The 23,415-nt window shown below is 42.6% G+C and overlaps 1 protein-coding gene across 1 annotated transcript in view; it reads right to left on the reverse strand.

Annotated features, from left to right (window-relative positions):
- The window catches only part of ANXA3 (annexin A3), a 76,170-nt gene extending 59,308 nt beyond the window's left edge, over nt 1-16,862 (reverse strand). Inside the window, exons 1-2 of the mRNA XM_006151464.3 lie at nt 16,743-16,862; nt 12,275-12,327 (exon numbers count right to left, since the gene is read on the reverse strand). Coding sequence (XP_006151526.1) covers nt 12,275-12,289 — 15 coding nt within the window. The 5' untranslated portion in view covers nt 12,290-12,327; nt 16,743-16,862. The remainder of the gene's footprint in view (nt 1-12,274; nt 12,328-16,742) is intronic.
- Between the last annotated feature and the right edge of the window lie 6,553 nt (nt 16,863-23,415).

Consider the following 23,415-nt stretch of genomic DNA (forward strand, 5'->3'; position numbering starts at 1 on the left):
CCACATCACTGCAAAAGGCACCTTAGTGACCAGGAGCCTGGGAGTCTCTTGATACCTTCTTCCTTTCCCCTCAAATCCAATCCGTCAGCAAGGCCAGTGGAGACTGCCAGAATAAAATAATTCCATGTGCCCACCTTCCCCAGATTTTTTGTGCTGCTGCCATTGTCCAAAGTGCAGTCGCAGCTCTCCTGGGTGGACAGCTGCAGCAGTCTCCCTCTCCGCTCCCTCCTGTCACTCATATCTAGCCATTTCCCACATCTGAGTCAGATCCCATCACCCTCCTACCTAACACCCTTCATTCGACACTGAAAAAGGTCAGACTCCTTGCTCTGGTCCATACGGCCCGGCACTGCTGGCCAACCTCTTTCTTTGCCGTCATCTGGAGTACTCTCTCCTTGCCCATCACGCTCCAGGTCTCTGAAAACCCAGCTGGTATTCAGTGAGTTTTTTCCCAACTCAATGCCTTTGCTCCTGCTGCTCCCTCTGTCTGGAATGTCGTCGTTAGTCTTCTCCTTAGTGATCATCTTCATTTCTGGTCTTTCCTGGCACTTGATCTGAGCAGGACCGCTCCTGTTATTCTCCATCCCAGGAGCCCTTTCCCTTTAGGGCACTTAACATTCAGTAGAATCACTCACTATTTATATCTGTTTTTTTTTTCTCTCTAAAATAAAAGGTCGAGACATTTTGTTTCACTTATGGCTTAGCTCCTAAATCAGGGCTAAATAAATAGCTGAATGAGTTTACTGGGAGCAGATGGGGGGATAATGCCATCACATCCCAAAGTATGAATTTCTCTAAAACCTGTACTGGACTGTTGGCTGCCTGATGAAGTGGCTTCTTCAAGTATCAATAGCCCAGAGATCAAAGTGACCTCTGCATCCTGGGAGGTTTGGGGGATGTTCCAGAAGCCAGGGGGTGCTGATATAAAGGAAGGACGTACACCAATGTGTCCAACGACTCCACTGTATCTTTCTTCCCGTCTCTTTGAGCACTCAGGGCTTCTCTGACAAAAGCTGCAAAACCAACTCTCTGGATTGTGCTCAAAACACTGAGTCCCCAGAAAGGCTTCATTAATATAAACAACTTCCTCAGAATAATTTCCATTTATCTGTTCAAGGCACATGATAAATAATTTATATTCATCTTCTTTTGAGTCCTCCAGCATGAGTTATCTGAGGATTATACTTTTCTTCCACAAAGCCAAGGCTGAATTTAGTTAAAAGTTCTTTAACCAAATTATCTTTTAGCCGCAGACCACAGGAATTGAAGACTACTTCTATTCTGGCTATTCTGGTCACATCTGCAATACTGTGCAAATCTAATTTCACCTTCTGGAGAAGACTTCTCTAAGGGCCCTCCAACCTAATAATGGAAGAAATGGGGGAATTTGGCTCACTCAAGTAGGGAATTTGGCATAATCCACATCTTCATCAACGGTCCTTGGCTGGACAGTGGCTGGCTATCTTATTCCAGGCTGCTACACCAAAACATCATCAACTGGGTAGCTTACACACAACAGAAATTTCTTTCTCACAGTCCTGGAGGCTAGAAAACCCAAGATCAAAAGCATTGGAAGATTAAGTGGGGGCCCACTTTCTGGTTCACAGAAAATACCTTCTTCTTGTGACCTCATGTGATGGAAGGGACTAGCTGGTTCTCTGGGATCTCTTTAACAGGGCCTAATCCTACTCTTTTGTTTTATTTTAGTTTTTTGCCATAGGGTGCATGCACTTGTCAGAGAGGCAAGAGGTAGAGAGAGGGAAAGTAAGAAATCACTCCCTGGGGGATAGCCATGCTGTAATCACTTCTCCTCCATTTTCCTGTCAAGATTTTGGGCACACACCCAGTGTGACTTTCAAGTTACCAGGTCTGGGACTCAAACCATGGTTGACTATATGGGAATCCAGTGCTTTAACTACCATGCCACCTTGTGTCCCACCCCCAGTCCTAATCTTTGGGGTTTCACCGAAAAAACCTAATCACCTCCCGAAAGGTTCCACCTTTCAACCATCACTCCTGAGATTAGATTTCAACATGTGAATTTTGGGGGGACACAAATAGTCAGACCATGATGTTGGCTTTTCAGCATCTGAGAACTGTAGTGGCAGCACCACTCCTCTCCTCATTTCTAAAGGGAAAGGAATCCACACATGAGAGACTAATATCAGGAATAACTATTAGACTGTAATATTCTGGGGAGAATTCTTTCTTTTTTCTTTTCCTTTTATAAGAGAGATTTTTGCTATAGGGTACACATGCTTGCTAGAGAGACAGAGACAAAAAATGAGAAATCATCCCCTTTCCCCCTTGGGGATGGCCACATTGCAATCCCTTCTCCTCCATTCTCCTCTTGGGATTTTGAGTACGCACACTTAGTATGAGTTTAAAGCGACCAGGTCAAGAACCTGAACCTCAGTCGACTATGTGGGAGTCCAGCAAACTAACCATTATGCCATCTGCTGGTCCCATGGGAAAAATATTTCTTGCAAAAGTGGCCAAGGTCGTTAATGTCCACATGACATGATGGCAAAATACACTTATTTTGGGGGTTATTTATGGTTCTGTAAAGTGACCATCCTAATAAGAAGTTGCTACAGATTTAAGACTATTTCCTATTATAAACTTAGAGAATGAACTTTTGACTGGTTCATGAGAAACTATTGGGACTCTTGGAGGATTCTAAGTATCATAAAAGGAATTGTAATACCTCCTCAAACTTCCTCTCCCCTCGTCTCCCTTCTATCACTTTGTGGGAATTCCCTTGCTCTTGAGTACACCTCACTGGCCCTCTGCCTCAGAGCTCACAGTTGCTGTTCCCTCTGCCTGAGGAGGTCCCCCAGCTCTGTCCCTCACTCCATGTTGACTTTTGCCCACACATTTGAGCAGGACAAAAACACTTGCCATTATTCCTTTTATCTTCCTTGGCTCTTCGCTAGAGCACTTCAAATTGATTTTAAATACCACAAGCTTATTTCTTCATGTATTGTCTGTCTTCTTTAATGAAATGTAGACTCCTGATCTCTTTTCTTTCTCTGCTGTTATCACTAAAGTCTATATCTAACATACAGAAAGTGTTTAGTAAATATCCATTGAATGAATAAGTGAATAAAAATGCTTCCTTGTCTGTGTCTTGCTCCTGTTGATAATTCTCAAATGCCATTTCCAGACTTTTCAGCGCTCTATGACAAATGTCAAATCCCACAAATGCATTCTTCACCTTTTATAAACTCTGTTCCCATGGGGCAGACACTACTGCTATTTAAATTGTCCCCATGAGGTATTTAATCAAACATAAACAGCTAAAAGTAGCAAAGAGCTGATAATGAGGGGATGGACAGATTTGAGAATTTTCCATTCTTTCGACTTATTTTCTTAAAATTCATGTGTGACCTGTGTATTAATCTTACTGGTCAGTATTTTAATTTTTTTAATGAATTTTTTTCTTTTAGGATTTTGTCATAGCATGTGAGCATTCACAGAGAGACAAGGACACAGAATGGGGGAAAGTGAGAAATCCCATCTCCATCCCTCAGAGGTGAGGGCATACCACAATCTCTTTTTCTCTCTTCTCCTCTCAGGATTTTGGGCATGCATGCACACGCACACACACCTGGTATGATTTTCAAGCCTCTGGGTCCAGGGCTCAAACAGCAAAATTGGTCATGTGGGATCCAGCCACCTTAACCTTCATGCCACCTGCTCGCCCAGCTGTTTAGTACTTGAAAATACTTTTTCCTAACTACTTTACATCTGTTAAACAACGGATGTCCAAGAGAATCAAATCACACCTTCTTCTCCCCTTTATATTCCTTGTTCTTTAATCTAAAATTTTTCCCTTTTTGTCTCTCTTTTATCAAGATGCAGAAATTATACTTTCATCATGATTAAATAGTTAAGAGGGACTCCCCCTCCGTCACAACTGAACTTAGATCAACAATGTCGAAAAACAGCTCTTTAAATTCATTCCTTTCACTCCTAAGAAGCCTCTCTCTTCTCATTCAGAATAAACAGTATTTCCTTCCACAGTTCATCCTGAAACAAAGCTTGAATGTTCAATTTGAAAGCCAGGTCCAACCTATTTTTTATTAACTTCCTGCAGAAGGTCAATGGTCTAAATGCCAATATTTACTTAAAGATGCTTCAGGGAAGGTGGTTTTAAACCACACTAGCAGAAAGTTGTAATTGTGTTGAAAAGTACCTAACCCAGGGACCAGCAGATAGCATAATGGTTACATTGCTGGACTCCCACGGAGTTGACAGTGGTTCAAGTCCTGGGCCTGGTGGCTTAAAACTCACACTGTGTGTGTGTGTGTGTGTGTGTGTGTGTGTGTGTATGTATGTATGTATGTACCCAAAGTCCCAAGGGAAGAATGGATTGGAGAGAGGGGATAGTGGTGTGGTCATCCCCCCTGGGAGGTGACTTCTCACTTTCTGTTTCTGTCTCTCTGGTGAGTACATATGCACGATAGCAAAAATCTGTCTAAAAAAATGTACCTAATCCAGAATGACGCCTGTTCTGCTTAGGACATGATGAGCCCATTCGTGAAAACAGTTACAAAGATGTGTCTTTCACTCCCGAGTTGTGGCGGGTAGGAAGAAGCCCAGAAGAAGAATTCAATACAATGAGATGCATGAACACAGGTGTTCCACATGTTTTGAATTTGTGTGGTCAGGAAGAACAAACACAGCAGGAAAGAAATATCTAGTGGGATGTCCCGGCTAAAGCAAGGATTGGAAACTACACCAAGTCCTAACAACTCCTTGAACCCAGCACCAATAGCATTGGTCCGAATGCCCAAGGCTAGTGTCATCCTTGGGACAGAATTTGAAAGGCATGACCTTCCCAAGACCCACTTGTCCTAGCACACTGCACCTGTCCTAAGAGCCCTTCCCTGTGTGAACACATGGAATGAGAACGTTCAGTCCTTCTATATCAAACTGCACCAATCCTGTTACCAGGAAAAAGAAGGAGGCTGGGGTGGAGAAGGGTGGCTATGCAAACTCTCACCATGAACACATTATCACCAATCAGTTTTTCCTATCTGCACTTTCTGTTTCCCATCAGCCTTCCCAAAATTTCCATCAAGGATCGCAATTTTCATTTCTTCTACATGGATTCCATGATTTTGAATGATCTTGTCTGCCAATCTGTACTTATGATGAAATGTCAAATTATAGTCCCATTTTTCCTCATTGAAGATGAAACTAACAATCAGAGCTCAGATCAGCATAAGATACCCAGTGCATTTGTGCTATGTAATTTTAGTCAAAAGCAGGGGACTGCGATGTTTTCAGAACTTTATGCCTTATATATATCGGTGTGGTATAATAAGAAAGATACTTGGTCTTTATCCTGGTTCCTGGCACAGAGGTTCAAAAATCCTTGGAATTTCCTGAGCGAGAGGAGTGCCTTTGTTTTGCTACTGAGGTGACTCATGGCATTCCCTGAGAGAACTTCAAGATTAACAGTTGGCCACTGAAAAGATGAACCCTATGATCAGGGTTGGAAGTGGGTAAATTCAAACCGAGGGGACTGGTGGGGGGAAAGGAGGGCTGCAGACTTAGTTCAATCACGTGGCAGATGACTTAATCACACCTACATCAGGGCATCCTGTTAACATTCAAGCCCTGGGGCTCAGAGGAGCTTCCCGGCTGGTGAACACACAGATGTACAGAGAAGGTGATGTGTCCCAACTCTGCAGGGGGAGGGCATGGACGCTCTGGATCCGAGCCCCTTCCTCTGTGTGTCCCTTGTCCTCTGTGTGTCCCTTGTAATAAATCTACAATTATACATAGAGCATTCTCCGTGAATTTGATGAATCATTCTAGAGAGCTATTGAATTTGAGGGGGTCCAGGAAACCCCCTCATTTATAGCCAGTCAGTCTGAAATGCAGGTGGTCCAGAGTCTTGTGACATGAAGTGAGTGCAGTCTGGGGGAGCAGCCTGGGGGAATGCTGAGCCCTTCCACCTGTGGACTCTGATGTTAACTCTGGGAAGTGTGAGATCTGGATCCAGTGGACCCACTTGGAGTAGAAATGGAACATTACATGTCTACTTTATGTGTTAAAAATACTATAGGATATTGAAAACAGAATTGGTCAGTAATCTATGTGGGTACATCCATCTGTTTCAGATAGCTCAGAGTGAACCACCACTGCAATGAGGAAGGGATGTTGTTGATTCATGATAAAACCAGGCCCAGGAAACAGGCAGAAGCCCTTTCACTAAGACAGTTATAGGATATTAGTTAGTAAGGAATATTTTTTTTTTCTAAAGAGAGATTGTTACTATAAGGTACGTGCTCTCACCAGAGAGACAAAAAGCAAAAAATCACCCCCCCCAAGGGAATTGGCATGCCACAATCCCTTCACCTCCTTTCTACTCTCAGGATTTGGGGCACACACACACACCTAGTGTGAATTTTAAGCCACCAGGTCCAGGACTTGAACTGTGGTCAACTACATGGGAGTCTAGTGACATAATCACTATGCCATCTGCTGGTTCCAAGAATACATTTTTTACAATAAAATTAATGCATTGAAATAGTAATGATTACAACTAACATCTATTGAATGCTAATGCTCATTTCATGCCAGGCACTGTTAATACATTTTATTTTAACTGGTTTAATGCTTATAAATCCTAAATGATGAAGGAACTATTGTTAAACCCATTTTACTGATAAAGACACTGACATAGAAATCAATTTGCCCAAGATCATATTCAAGAGCCTGTCTTTTAATTGGCTAGGGAGTTATGAAAAGAAAAATTGGGGTGGTGGCTGGACTGTCTTAATTTTGCCCCTATGAGAGCCCATTGCACTGGGTACTTGCTGCTTTGTTTACCTTTTGGATGAACTTCAAGACATAGTAGGTATATTATATATAGGTTTTTACACACACATGCACATGCGTGCACACACACACACACACATTTTAGTTTAGTTTTTGCTATAGTGGGTGTGTGCTTGCTAGAGAGAGAGAGAGAGTGAGAACTCATCCCCCAGGGGATGGGCCATGCCACAACCCTATATTCTCCTCTTGGGGTTTTGAACATGCACACATATGTGCCCCTGGTAAGCCCCCTCAAGCCTCCAGGTCTAGGACTTGAACCACAAAGCTAGCCATGAGAGATCCAGCCACCTTCACCTTAAGTTATATTTTTGTAAAACTTCTTGGTTCCATGTTTCCCTTCCTGATTTCATAAACTGGAGTTTGGTGTGGGAAAAGCAGAGTGGATAGTAAGTTCAGAGGCTAATAATAGCTCATGGTGATTACAGTGATGATGAGTTCACTTGGAAAAATTCTAGTAGTATACTAAAAAAATTCTAATTTGAGAGTTCAAATAAATAGGAATCACATTTATTATTCTGTAAAAGCAGGTTAGAAACTGACAACAGAGGAAAGAGCTCAGAATATTTGCATGAGAAAATCAGCACAGAAGAAGGGACACAGAGAAATACTGCTGCACTATTTTGATTTAAAAAAAAGTAATGTTCTAGGACCAGCAGGTGGCATAGTGGCTAAGGGTGCTGGACTCCCACATGGCTGAACGTGGTTTGTTTGAGTCTCGGACCTAGCGGCTTGCCTTCTCACTTTCTCTTTCATTCTGTCCCTTTCTGGTCAAATTAAAATAAATAAATAGAGTTGAATAAAATAATTATTGAGAAAAAAAGTAATGTTTTAAGACCTTTGATTTGTGGGCTTCCTGAGTTCTTATTATGGACCTAAAAGTAACATATGAAGAACCCTGAATCCAAGGAGTACACATTGTTAAATTATCAGGCCCTTTCATCAAGACTGAAGTAGCAGACCATATGCCTGGACAGAGGTATTTAAACTTTCCCAACAAAGGAAATGCTAATGCAATACAGACTTATTTTTAGCTACTCTAAAACAATGGTGGGGCTGTAAGGTCCCTAGACAAGATGTAAAAGGCCTAAGAAACCAGCCGTTCTTTCACCTTCAACGGTGATGTACTGAAATGGCAACTGAAGTCATCTCCCTTGATCATACCACTCTAACAACCTGATCCTGCACTGGTAACCACAAACCGATCAATAGCTTTGCAGAGATGCATGGATTCCATTGCTTGCTTGCATGTGGGTGCATCTGTGTTTGTATGTAAAAGAGAGAAAAAGAGAGCAGATAAAATTTAATTGTAATAATATCTACTATCGGAAGTTTGAGAATTTTCTGTGTGTGTGTTTTTAGTTTGGTATAGGCACATGTACCCACCAGAGACAGACAGAGGGAAAGTGAGAAATTATCCTCCAGTGGGGATGGCCAAGCTGCAATCCCTTCTCCTCTTTGGATTTTTGGGTATGCACGCACATGCACCTGGCATGTTTTTCAAGCCACAGGTCTGGGACTCAAATCCTGCAGTCAGTCACATGGGATCCAACCACCTTAACTTCCATGCCACCTGCTGGCCCATGTGTTATTATTTTTTAACCATTGTTAAAAAATCCGTAAAATTTCCATCTTAATAACATTAAAGCATACAGTTAAGTCAGGGTGAATATATTCTCATTGTTCTGAAACAGATCTCTTGGAAATTTTTGATGTGGAAATAAACCTCTATGCTCATTAAACAACAACTCTTTTCCTCCCTTTTCCTAGCTCCTGACAAACTTCATTCTACTTTCTGCTTCTATAAATTTAAGTACTTTAGACATTTCAAATAAGTGGAATCATACAGTATTTGTCTTTTTGCAAACAGCTTATTTCATTTAGCCAAACAAGCCCAAGGTTCATCCACGCTGTAGCATGTGACAGGATTTTCGTTTTAAGGCTGAATAATATTCCATTGTATGTGCATATAATTTGTTTATCCATACCTCTGGCAACAGAAACTGGGCTGCTTCCACCTCTTGGCTACTGCAAAGAATGCTGCTACAGACATGGGTATGCAGATATTGTTTCAAGACGCTGTCAGTTCTTCTGGATGTCTACCCAGAGTGACAGTGCTAGGTTATATGGTAGTCATGTATGTAATCCTTTGAGGAACTGCCATATTATTCTACACAGAGCTTCTGAGTTGTTCTTAATCTTTGCTCCTTGATATCTCACTCATAAATATTAGTTCTTTAATTTGGGAAGAGGAGAAAACAGGAGGGAGATAACTGGTGGCATGGGCCCCTCTCTAGCCAGCACCTCCTCCTTCAGTTGAAGGCCTACTCTCTTGCTCAGTAGAACTTTTCCTTTCTAGCCCGCTCCCCCACTTTTTTTTCCTGACACGTTACATTACCATCCCTAATGTGGCCATACCTCTAGCCCCTTGTGGTAGGTAGGACAGTGTCCCTCCTAAAATGTCCACACTGTAATCTTTGGAACGTAATCCTAGGACAAATAGGATTCTACAGATGTAAGGTTATTTAGACTCTTCCTCTGTTAATGTGTTTCTAACAGAGATACCCGAGCCTGGGTGACTTTATAAAGAATACAGAAGCTTATGTACAAACTCAGGGTTTGGGTAGCTGGAAAGTCCAAAGTCCTAGGCCTACAGCATGGCCTTTGGGAGCACAGAGGGTGACGGGTACATATAGAGAGATCCTGACTGCTCTCTCTTTTATAAACCAACCAGCTCTCATGAAAACTAACCACTTCTCATGAGAGCTGGGACTCACTGGGTCTTGTGAGACATCATTAATCTATTCATGAGAGTGTGGTCCCCATGATCAATCACCATGAACCAATCACTCATAAAACCCATCAGGCCTTATTCTGGGACACCATGAGGAATTAAGTTTCATTTAATACTTTACAATATAGATAATACAATCAAGTCCCAATACATGAAGTTCTGGGAGGATATAGTCCAACCATAGCATGGCCTTTTTATTTATTCATTTTTTAAGATATTTTTGCTATAGGATATGTGTGCTTACCAGAGAGATAGAGACAGAGAGACAAAGTGAGAAATCATCCACCAGGGGGGATGGTCATGCTGCAATCCCTTCTCCTCCATGCTCCTCTAGGGATTTTAGGCACGCACACACATGTGCCTGGCGTGATTTTAAAGCTACCCAGTCCAGACTCGAACTACCATCAGTTATGTAGGAGTCCAGCACCTAACCCACTACACCATCTGCTGATCCCACACTGTCTTTTAAGTAGGGAGATTACTGTGGATTATCCCAGTGAGTCCAATTTATTCACATGAGCTCTTAAAAGCAGAGAACTGTCTTTGGCTAGAGGAAGAAGAGGAACAAAAAAAGAGAGATGCTCCAGGAAGGAAAGGCAAAGAGATCCCATGCACGAGAAGGAGTCAACACTCCACTGCTGTTCTGAGTTGCAGGACAAATGAGAGGTCTAGGGGTTTCTAGGAGCTGAAGGCCAGCAAGAAGACAGAGACATCAGTCCTACAACCATGTGCAACTGAACTCTGCCAGCAACCTAATGAGCTCATGGGAAGAGTCTTTCCAAAGTCCACAGAAAATAACCTGTAGCCTTGCCAATTCCTTGATTTTAATGCCATGAGACCCATTTGGGAGCTTCTAGTATATAGGACTGTGACTTGTACATGAATTTTTTAAACTGCTAAATTCGCGGTACTTTGTTATGGGTGCAGTAGGAAATCGATATACTCCCTCTCACACTCATCTGGGTCTCTCCCAACCCTTCAGAGACATGCAATGACCTTGAGGGTGTCAGCTGCAGGGACAGACTAAGTAATTCCATGTCAATTTACCAAGGACAAGGACTAGAGGGAGACGGTAATTTGTTTAACACCAGCATTTTGGAGAGACTTTTTTTTCTAATTTGATTTTACTAGGTGTCGATAAAAGCAGCAGGGAATTCAGGTCCAGAAGGAGGAAGAGCAGCCTCCTGGCCATTTGTAAGAGATTAACTTGGCACCAAGCACACTCCACCCACACTGCCCATGCAGTCACATCGCTAGAGAGTGCTTTTCTTTAAGTTTCCTCAGACCCTTACTTATAAAATATAATACATTTATGGGTTAAATACATTTTTGCAAAGAAAAACATAGAAAAATACATCATGACTTTTCCGATGACCCAATACATACTGGAATTGGAATTATTAGGTAAAGGATACGTGAATTTAAACATCGATAGATATTGCTGAAACACCATCTAAACGTAAATCAAGTTCACCTTCCCGTGACACAGAGTATAAGACTACCTGTCTTGGGACCAGCAGTTAGCGTAATGGCTATGTCGCTGGACTCCCATGTAGTCAACCGCAGTTCAAGTCCCAGACCTGGTGGCTTAAACTCACGCCGGGCACGTGTGCATGCGTGTCCAAGAACCAGAGAGGAGAATGGAGGAGAAGGGATTGCAGCGTGGCCATCCCCTCTGAGGGGTGACTTCTCACGTTCTGTCTCTCTGTCTTTCTGGTGAGTGTATGTGTTCTATAGGAAAAAATCTCTAAAAAAAAAAAAAAAAGTACCTGTCTTGCCCTCTTGCCCACATTATCTATCACACTGATTTTACTATATATTTTCCTCACTTTACCAATTTCTTAAGTAAAAAAAGACTTCTCATTGTGTTATTCACATTTCTTCAATTCACAGTGAGGTACAGAATCAATTCATAAACTTATTGGACATTTATATAATTCTTTTCATGTCCTATTTGTGTCCCTTGCCAATTTTCCCAAATTCTTTATTGTTTTATTCAATGTACTTGTATGTTAAGGAAATAAGTTTTTTCATCTGATTTTCTGGAAATACGTTTCCCCTGTGGATTGTCTTTGGACTCTACTAACAGTATTGTTTGTTGTCATAATAATAAATTGATGTACGGTTAAACAGATCAATATTTTTCTTGCAGGTTTTTTGGTTTTGTGTCATAGCTGTAAGTGCTTACTCCAGTCCAGGACTATTTTTTAAAACCCAGCAATATATTACCTCCTCCATTTCTGTATTTTATCTATCAGAAATTTATTTAAATGTAAGAATGGAGAAGAAATACAAATTCGCTTTTCCCCCAAATAGCTAGGTTTTCTAACATTATGTAGTAAATAAGGCATCTTTTCCTCTCTGATATAAAATTTCATCTTCATCATATAATAAATCACCAAATTATGTACTAAATTTATTATCTGTTTTGACCTCTCTGTTTTGGTATTATCACAAATTATTTTAACTATATAACTTCATTTTTCTATATTTTATTATAAGTGACATTTTATAACATCTTGGCATGTACATGAAGGTCTTAGGTTATTTTTCTTGATATTGTGATTTTCCAAGGTTTGCTTTGACTCAGATGAGATGCTGAATCATGAGGATTTGATTTTGACTTACCCAGACAGATGCCATGATATCTTGCCTTTGCCTTGAGTTGAGATCACACTAACCTGTTAAAAGAAAAAAAAAGTTATTAAAGTGTATAAATCTGTTATTCAGAGGACAATATCAGTCCTACTCTTATTTTTTTAATTTTATATTTTAATTTTTAAAAATTTATCATTATTTGAGGAATTTTGGATATAAGACATGTGCACTCACTGGAGAGACAGAGAGAGGGAGAGTGAAAAATCAGCTCCTGGGGGAATGGTCATGGCACAATCCCCTCTCCTCCATTGTCCTCTCAGGATTTGGGGCACACATGCATACATGCCTGGCTTGAGTTTTAAGCAGCTGGGTCCAGGACTCAAACTGTGGTCAGCCATGTGGGAGTTTAGCACCTTAACCATCATGCTGGTCCCCAACCTTAATGTTAATCCAGAAAGCAGAAGTCAGCATTCAAAGGAAAACCTTCTCAGGAAGAGGATGTGTCTCCAATATCAGGTACTGATCTACTAAATAAACTTTTACACAAGGGACTGTGCTAGACCTGGGAGGGCTCCAGAGTAAGAGAGGAAAACTCTGCATTTAAAGGGCTTGCAGATATGCTTCCTTGGAAGCCAGTTTTTGACTTATTTAAAAAGAAATTGAGGAAAATAGAGGCAAGACATTTATGGGACACAGAAAATTATTATTAGCTGTGGATGATAATGTGTTTTGTATCCTCAACTGGACTGGTGTGAAGGTGTATTCATGCTGGGTAAATTCAACTTACAAACTAAGTGATGTGTAGTGATTAAGTGTATAAAATGAATAAATAAATAAAAAGTCCAATAGAGCAATGTTGATTGCCCACTTCTCTTGAGCAAGACACACTCCATCACAGGGAACACCACCACAATTGCTCCTTCCCACCAAACCAACACGCATTTTAGCTGATTTCAGTTTGGTTCCTATGCTTGACTATGGCACCTCCATGTCGGCTGTACACGGCTTCAAGAACAGCCCTGTTATAAACAAATATATCTGCTCTTTGAGGATGCAGTCCAGGCCTTGGTAGGGTACAGAGGTCAAAGGAGATGCTCTGTGATTGGGAACCCAGGCACACTTTTTATTTCTACGTAGACATTACTCAAACTATGGGCATATCTCCAGCCCTGATTTAGAAATGCAAGCTGCTCCCACCCATCTTGGGAACAACATATTCTAAAACTCCAACGATAGCCTGACAGCAAAGTTCAATGGGAAATGATACCATCAGTCCTTGGAAATATTTAGCCCTGGTTTTCTCATGCTCTCTGTAGCCTAGGGCAGTTAGCTCTCTAGTTAGAATCTAACATGACCTCCCTCCATATGTACACCACTAGTTCTGGTTTTACTTCTTTTTCTTTTTTTAAAGAGGGATTTTTTCTATAGGTTGCATGTGCTCACTGGAGAGACAGAGAGGGACAGAAAGCAAGAAATCACCCCACAGGGGGATGGCCACACCACAATCCCTTCTCCTCCATTTTCCTCTTGGGATTGGAGGCATGCACACACACATGTCCTGCCTGAGTTTCAAACCTCTGGGTCCAGGACTCAAACTATGGTTGACTACATGGGAGTCCAGTGACATAATCATTATGCTATCTACTGGCCCCTGGTTTTACCTCTTAAATACGGACATAATTTCTTTGAGCCTGTTTCCTCACCTGTAAAAAGGGACAGGAAGGTTATTGCCAGCAACGAACGGGATACTTAAGAGGACTTTCAAATGTTCACGGAAAAATTTAAGTACAAGGTTTTTGGGATGCAAACAAATTCAAATTCAAATTCATGTACAGTCTTTCCATAATATGTATTTTCCGTAAACCTGTCAAAGGCCACTTGAATGTACAGTACAAGGGGACTATTCCCAAACTGAAATACTGAAACGCTCCAGAATGGTGACTGATGTTTGAAACCCTGAATGGGACAGCCTGAGATATAGCAGGTATGTGTGTGAGTGCTCGGGAGCTGATAGGCTGGAAGAAAGGGATCATAGATTATTTTCTCTGTCTCTCTGTCTCTCTCTGTCTCTCCTCTCTCGAGCATACTTTATCATGAATAAAGAAAAAATTATAAAATAAAAATACAAGATGCTGCAAAGGAAAATTTCACACTTGACCTCATGTAACAGGTCACAGTCAAGGTGCTGTGATTCAAAAACATTTTATAAAATTACCTCTAGGCTATCTGTATGGGTGCAAATAAAACACAAATGAACTTGGGTCTCATCCCTAAGATATCTCACTCTATATATACAAATATTTGCAGATCCAAAATAATCTGAAATTTGAAACACTTGCAGCCACGGCATTTTAGATAAGAGATACTCGACTTGTACAATCAGTTAGTGTCTTGAATTCTCACTACTTGCCAGGTAATATAAAAGTACTAGAAAGTCAGGGCCAGCAGGTGGCATGGTAGTTAGGGTGTTGGATTCCCACATGGAGACCATGGTTTGAGTCCCAGACCCAGCAGTGTGAAAACCACATTGAGTATGTGTGCATGCATGCCCACAATTCCGAGAGGAGAATGGAAGAAAAGGTATTACAGTGTGGCGATATCCTCCTAGGGGATGATTTTTTATTTTCCATGTACCCTCTGGCAAAAACCTTTAAAAAAAAAAAAAAAAAGAAAAGAAAAGCGTACTAGAAGGTCAGTTCCACAAAGCTGGGGATTTCTGTTATGTTTGTTCACTGGGGCATAGTAAGTAAAGAACAAAACATTTACTGAATGAATGAATGATTTAATATAGCCTCGCAAACACCCAGTGAGTTAGATATCATTAATAACATCTCCATTTTGCATGTGAAAAAGGGCATGAGAACTATAACCTCCACAGTTGAGTCAGTAAGCGGGCCTGTATGCATGTAGGCAGCTAGACTCCAAAGGTGTTACCGTAACCCTTAGTTTCTGCCTCGCCCAAGTTCCTGGCCTATACCTGGCCAAAGCCAATATTCAATATGTGCTGATTCAGTATAATTCATACATTATTAAGAATTATTACTGATCTACCATTTTACTTTTAAGGTCTACAAAAATTACTTTACATTAGGGGGAATGGGGCAGCAGGTGACATGGTGGTTAAGGCACTAGATTGCCACATGGCTGGACTCCCACATGCAGTTCTAGTCCCAGAGCCGGCACCTTGGAAAAAAAAAAAATCACACCAGGCACGTGTGTGTGTGTGTGTGTGTGTCCCCAAAGTCCCAGGAGGACTGTGGTGGCCATCCCCCCTGGGGGTGATTTCTCACTTTCTCTCTCATTGTCTGTGTCTCTCCTACAAGCCCACGTGCCCTGTAGCAAAAACTGTAAGAAAAAAAAAAAAAAAAAAAAAGAAATTATAGTGGAGGCCGAATTATCTAAACAACAGATCTTTAAACACATTCTTCCTGAAAGGGATTACAACAGCTGCATCATTTCCTCCTCGCCCCTTGTTTAAACAGATTTTCCTACACAACCACACAGCTCTGGGAACAAGATTCTGGTTTTCTCTACATTTAAAAATCCCCTTTCTGATCAGTCTGTACTTTTCTGCTTTCATGAAAATCAACAGCAATACCTTCAAGAAACTATGTTTTCATTAGATACATTTTTTTATGATGTTGAGGAAAAGTAGTAAAGTGTAGTTTTCCCGAAGGGCAGTCTGGCTATCATGTTGAACACAAATCCTTGGAAAGAATTTAGCTCAGGCTGAGCAACTTAGCAGCAGCCAGAGAGGCCGCCGGTAATCCTGCCCCTGCCCCTGCCCCTGCCCCTGCCTGCTGGAAACCACAATGTCCTATTATGGTCATTTGCAATCACTGGCCAGGTCTCCCACCTGCTGACTCAAATGCCTGGGGAATGATTCAGGTGTAGCTAATCAGATTCTGTTGCAATCAAAGAAAATGGAGAGTCTTTTCAAGGCAAACCTTGGATTCCCAACGCACCATATCCAGATCTAGCTTTCCAAAAATTAAAAAAAAAAAGTTATATCAAGTAAAATAAAACAAATTGAAGAGAACGTGCCACAGGGCCAGGTGGGATCCGAATCCTCAAGACAGCCCACGACCATTCTGGGCCCAGACCATGCTGACTCTGCTGTCTGTCCCCAAGACCTCGGGGTTGGGAAGGCCCAGAAGGCTCCCTGGACCCCCACACGGCCAGCTGTGATGAGAAGTAGAGGGCTGAGGGGGCGCGGGCAGCTGCGTGTCGGCCTGGGCCCCGCCAAGACCACCGCCGGACGACCCTCCCAGGGAATGGCACCCTTTCTGCCCCGGGCCTTCTCCACCAATCTTAAACGCTGGACGTGGACACCTGCGGTCCCCCGCCCGCCCCGCGCCCGCTGCGCTGGTTGGAGCGGGCGTCCGCCCGCCCTGCCCGGGGTCGGAGCAGCGCTCGCGTTGGAACTGGGCAGGGCGCACACAGCTCGGAGCCCCCGGGGCTCGAGGCTGGGGGCCACGCGCGGAGAGGCGGCACTTACCCTCCACGCCGCGGAGTAACGGGTGTGCGGGGAACCGCGAGCGAAGGTGCACACAGAGCGCTGCAGGTCCGCTCCCAGTACCGCCGGCGACCGCGCCCCTTCCTCCGCCCCGCCCCTACCCCTGCTCCGGCCTCCCCGCTCCACCTGACCCTGCCCCAGGCCTCGGGAAAAGCAAGCCACGCCCCTCGGTCGCGGGGGCTCCCGCGCACGTGCGGCGCCCGCGAGCTTCAGTCCTCCAGGCTCTCTAAGTTTCCTTTCCCGGGTTCCCCCATCCGTATACCGAAATCTATCTCGGTTTTCACTTCTTACGTCGAGTTCTTTAGTTTATGCAATGCTTATTTTATTCTAGGCACTGCAGATTCAGAGACTGGGTCCCACTCCCAAGGAACTCGCCGCCTGGTACAGGTGTGCGACTTCTCAACCTAATAGTCATAATCATGATCTAGCCAGAGTACTCTGGTCTCAGGAGAAACAGGTTAACTTGAGCTGCATTGCTGGCGTTTGTCAGAAACTGACGTAAAAAAAAGGACAATACCCAGCTCCAGCCACCCCTGGCGTTCCACACGGAAAACAGAAATACAGAACCCCAGCCGCACCAGTTATCCTGAACCGCCCAGAAGCGGAAAGCCGAGCGCGGGTGGAGTTCTCGGAAGCCCTGGCACACAGAGAGGCTGAGATCACCATCCTAGCACTGTGGAATGCGTCTCCTCCACCACCACACCTTACCGGCGGCGTGCTCAGCTCCTATTACAACAGTTCCTTTTTATTGAGTACATCCTGTCTGGCAATCGAGAAAAAATTAGAAGACATAATAAAAGATAAAAAGCACAGTTTGAAGACACAGCAAGCATTAGAGTCTGATTCAGGTACACATGTATATGCACACACACATAATTAAATGTATATACACATGTATGTATACATATGTGCATATTTACATAAGCTACATAACTGGATATATGTCATTGCTACTATTCTGAACAAGTTTTTATCTGTTAGATCAATCAAGAGAACTGGGGACCAGCAGAAGGTGTAATGGTTATGACACTGAACTCCCACGTAGTTGACCAGGTTCAAGTGCCAGACCCAGCAGCTTTAAACACACCAGGCGCATGTGCATGGGTGCCCCAAATCTCCAGACGACAATGGAGGAGAGGGGATTCCTGCAGGGCCATCCCCACTGAGGGGTGATTTCTCGCTTTCTGTCTCTCCAGTGTATGTATGCATCCTATAGCAAAAGTGTCCCTAGAAAATAAAAATAAAATAAGAGGGCTGACCCATAGCCCAAAGGGTAGGGGAGCTGGATCCTACATGGCTGACAGCAGTTCAAAGCCCAGCCTGGCAATGTGTAAAATAGTCCAGGCATATATGTGTACACGTGTGCATGCATGCTCAAAATCCCGACAGGAAAGAAGAATGTAGGAAAAAGGATTGTGGCATGACCACATCTCATTTAAAGGGTGCTTGACCTCCCCCCCACACACACACTCTGTCTTTTGTAAGTGCATATGCCTTTTGGCAATAAAATTTTTTTAATAATTTTTTTATTTTACTTTTATTTTTTCTCCATTGCTCTTTAGTTATTTACAAATATATGTATACTTGTGTATATATGTATATACACATCTATTAGGTTGTCAGGAAAGCCATGACATGTTTTTCTATCTTTTTCTATGCAAAAACAAGAGACCAGAGGGGGGAGTTAGAATTATTTTGATAATGTATTTGTACTGTGAAACAGTATAGTGTTATTTAGGAGTGGACTTGAATTAATTGTAAATGTATATTGCAAATTCTAGGGCAACTGCTAAAAAAAAAAAAAAAAAAAAAAGTATTATGTTCCTGCACTCAAATAGAAAGTGAAAGTGATGGGGCTGGATTTATTATTTTTTGTAAGAGAGATTTTTGCCATCGGGCATGTGTGCCCACTGGACAGAGATAGACATAAAGTGAGAAATCACCCCAGCCTGGAGGGATGGCCACACCACAACCCCTTCTCCTCCATTCTTCTCTTGGAATTTTGGGCATACATGCACACACACCCAGCATGAGTTTTAAGCCACCGGGTTAGGGACTTGAATCGTGGTCAACTACTTGGGAGTCCAGTGATGTAACCATTAAGCCATCAGGGTTGGATTTATATTGAGAAGGAAGTAATGAGTGATGTTTACCTGTAGGATTTAAATTTTTTTTTTCCGAGAGGTTTTTGCTATAGAGCACGTGTGCTCGCCAGAAAGACAGAGAGAGACAGAGAGACAGAAAGCAAGAAATCACCCCCCCGAGGGGATGGCCACACTGCAGTTCCTGCTCCACCATTCTCCTCTCGGGATCTTGGGCACGCACTCACATGCACCCGGCGTGAGTTTTAAGCCACCGGGTCTAGGACTCGAACCATGGTTGACTACATGGGAATCCAGCGACATAGACATTACGCTAACTGCTGGTCCCTGTAGGATTTAAATTTTAATAGCTTCAGGTTCTGAGTTTAATTTCTCTGGTTTCAGGATGGCAACTTTAAAATGCACTGTTTAAAAGATTTGTTCTCTTGGGTTGTTGGAAAAATCAAGACATAGTCTTCCATGTTTTTCTATGCAAAAATGCATCATGACTTTTTTAATGACCCAATAGTTCTACAACTTTCCTAAGTGCCACCATTTAGACTAGGATCCTGCCACAGCATATAATAAAACAAATATGTTTCCCCAAAGGAGGAATTTTCTCAGAAGGAACTGTTAGATGATCATGTTAGGCTCTTGGAAACCAGTTTTATAGTCATTCAGAAGGAGAATTCAGAAAAGATTATTTGATAAAGTTTCCACTATTCTCAATACAGAAAAGTATTTTATAGTTTTATATGAAGGTAATTTCCTTGTGTTTCCTCTGCTCAACAGAACACTTTGGGAGTCAAATGCAAAGATTGAGAGCAAAATTACTAAGGTATATTAAAAATACATAGTAAAGCATGAGGGGAAAATGAATTGACTAAGAGGTTGTTGAATGTCAAATATATGTTTGCTCTCGGGGCCAAGCAGGTGGCATAAAGTGCTGGACTCCCACATGGCCAACAGCAGTTTGAGTCCCAAACCAAGAGGCTTGCAAATCATGCTGGGTAAGGATACATGCATGCCCAAAATTCTGAGAGGAGAATGGAGGAGAAGGGATTGTGATGTGGCCATCTTTCCTGGGGGGTGCTTTTTCATTTTTTGGTGCTATCTCTCTCTCTCTCTCTCTCTGGTAAGCACACACACCCTTATGGCATAAAACTAAAAAAAAGAAAAAAAAACATATATATATATGTTTTTTTTTCTTTTTTTTAGTTTTCTGCCATAAGGGTGTGTGTGCTTACGAGAGAGAGAGAGAGATAGCACCAAAAAATGAAAAAGCACCCCCCATGAAAGAGGGCCACATCACAATCCCTTCTCCTCCATTCTCCTCTCAGGATCTTGGGCACGCACGCACACGCACCCGGCGTGCGTTTTAAGCCACCGGGTCCGGGACGCGAACCACAGTCGACTACGTGGGAGTCCAGCGACATAGCCATTACGCTAACTGCTGGTCCCGTCTGTATCTGTTTTCTCTTACAGAGACATGCTGGAGCTGGCTTACACCATGTGGGAGAGCAGACTGCTGAATTTTCAGGAGTTTTACAAGCCAGTTGTTAAACACAGCTGTTACTAAAAATTGAATTAAATAAAAACCACCAACTTATGTGTGAAAGAAATTATATAAGTGCTCAAAATTAATCACTTCTTACTATTGGCTACTTTTTTGAATACTGATATTTGTGACGATCTATATAACTGTGCAGTGGAAATACTACATAAAGTTGTGCATCTCGTCCCAACTCCATACTTAGTCAAATTAGACTGGTAGGTTGAAATCAGCCATGGTGGCAGTATGCCAACTCAAAGTCCAGCAGAGTGAAAATCAGGCTCCTGTCCCCAAAGCCCATTGTTCAACATTTTTCTGATGTCGCTATTTATAATAAGGGGCAAGTTTAAAACTGAAACATGATTTGAGTTTGTGGGTTCAGTTGTTCATAATTTGTATTAGAAGACTGAAAAGAGATCCTATACTTGATCTTAGCCAAAAGGCCCAGCAGCAATGACATATCAGAAAACTATAACCAAATGGCACAGAATGTACAAGAGCTTGTGCAGTAAAGAGATGGTGTTCTCCAAAGGTTGGAATAAAGAGTTTAATAAGGGGCAGTGTGGGCAGGGGTAAGGCATCCAAAGGGGTGATGAAGTCTCTGAGGACTGGAAACAGAATGAAATTGTTACTACCTCGAGCCTTACATGGGACAGGCAAGGAAGGGTTTAGTCAGTAGCTGTGAGATCTGGAACTATGGAAGAGAGGCTGTCCAGGAGGAAATGCAGCCACGCCAGAACCACAGCAAAGCAGGAAGGAGCAGGGCGAAGGGTAGACACAGCACAGCTTCACTCCCATCATGGTTAGATCACTTGGCCAATCTCAACCAGAAACCAAGAGGCAAGGGAATCTTGGGACAGCCACTGAAAAAAGTCAGTTTCCTGGAGCATGGAGGAGGGCAGAGAGTCTGTGTGGGACACACAATCAGTGCATGGGGTGGTGGTGGTGGGGGCTTCGGGGAGTTAATGCCATGGCGCATTGGTTCATTTCTGAAATATTCCTTAGGTAGGTTTCTAAAGATGTTATCTTGAAACTGATTTTTAACAATTGATGGAAATTCTTGCAGATTGAAATTCTAATAAACTTTTAGAACTTGCTGACTAGTCTCGGAACTTGGCTTTAAACTGAAATGAACCTGAGGGGAAAATTCCACTAGTTCTGAAGGAAAGGGGTTGTAGCATGGCTCTATTTTGTTCTATCAATCAGGTGATGGGAGTTTTTCATGACATGCATTATCTTTGGGTTATAGGAGCTTGGGACCATTTTAAAACAACATCGAGTTGTGCTTTTGAAGGCTTTTAAGGATTTGGAATTCTGGTGCTCACATGGGACTTTCAAAGATAATTACCCAGGAAAACTTCCATAGGGTTGTTATAAGGACTTGATGAGAAAGAGACTATAAAGGAGGCTTTGCTCTTTTTGTTTTATTTTATTTATTTATTTCTCTGGAGAGAGAACCCCCAACAGGGTCCCTGTGCCACAATTTACCCCTAGTCTCTGCTGGCCTGACTCACAGGCACGTAGCATCCTGGTGTGCTTAGGAAGTTCCACGACATGAACTCGGGATCCTCCCCACGTGGGTCTAGTTGTGTTACTGCTTTGCCACTCCCTGGCCTCCTCTCATTTCCTTTTAAAAGTTTATTCCTTTCATGAGAGTGAGAGCTAGTGATAGAAAACCCCAGATTCTCATGCCACCATCTTTCTTGATCCTTCCCATACCTCCTCACAAGCTAGAATCCTGGGAACACCCAGTAAACAGAGGAACTGAACACAAGAATTTCAAAGTGGATTCGGCTTCACTTGAGCAGTGCGTTACCACTGCATCACGAAGTCAGCCCATCACTGCTCTTGACTGGAGCATGACCAGGGGTGTCCAATACAGCCCTAGAATTCCCCAGGGCTCTCAGTTACTCTCAGTGTGGCGTTCTAAAGGGCTCAGCTTTGAGTTCTCTTGAGACAGAATATTACACATTTGGTCGAGGCATATGAAACTACTGAAATGGGACTACTCATCACCTCCAAAATCAGCAACTCCGTGCATTCCAACCTAGTAACATAGCCTGAAAAACGTCTCCCTCCCTCCTGGGACATTTCTTTGAAACCCAAATCTATGATATCTTAAAATCTAAATGGGAACTCATTTTCTGCCAGCTCTTCCCAAGATTCCTAAAGTTTACGGCCATGAACTTTCACGTCTCAGAGTTATTTTCATAGATAGTCCTAACAATACACCGATTGGTTCCCGGTACAGCTTCTTCATGCACCCTAGAGAAATGCACTCCAGGGGTTAGAGCCTATTAGGAGAGTCTGCAAGGGACAGTCATAGGAAACCACGAGGATGTGACATTTACATTATGCCCAGGCAGCATCTCAGAAACTCCTGGGCCTTGGCTGTGGCATTCCTTCACCAGATTGGATGAAAACACTTTCTCCAGTCTTGCTGAGTGTGCAAATGGGCCAATGGAGCCCTGCTGGTCACTGTCATCAGCAGTTTGGGGTTTATGAAAGAGGAAAAGCACACACATGCACAGGCTTGCAGAATACTCAGACTGGACTCAGTTCCACGTGACTCTCACTTTCCTCCACAAGCCAACACACTCCTCTATGACGCTCTGGGCATCTGGAAGGCGAGTTATGGACACTCGACAAATCTTTGCATTTGCATCAAAGGACATAATCATCCTAGGACTGTATCAAGCTATACTAGAAAGGTTTCATAACTAGAGTGTAAATAATTATCTTGTTGTATTGCACTGGAAGATTTTAATTATTCCTCATTGTCCTGGGATGTCAACAGATTGTCAAAAAATAAAAACCTGTGATGATCTGGGGAGGTGTAATTTATTCAGCATCTTGCTCTTAATATGTATCTCAGATTCAACCTCACCAAAGGGATTTCCTCAGAAAAAGTGCCTCAAATTTCAGAAAGATTTTGCCATCTCAACGGCGATCTATGCTAATGAGATAAATAATAAACAAAAGGAGAAAAAATCAAAACAAAACAAAAAAGCAACCAAACACA

Source organism: Tupaia chinensis, unplaced genomic scaffold, assembly GCF_000334495.1.
Source record: "Tupaia chinensis unplaced genomic scaffold, TupChi_1.0 Scaffold000318_1, whole genome shotgun sequence".
Classification (NCBI taxonomy): Eukaryota; Metazoa; Chordata; class Mammalia; order Scandentia; family Tupaiidae; genus Tupaia; species Tupaia belangeri.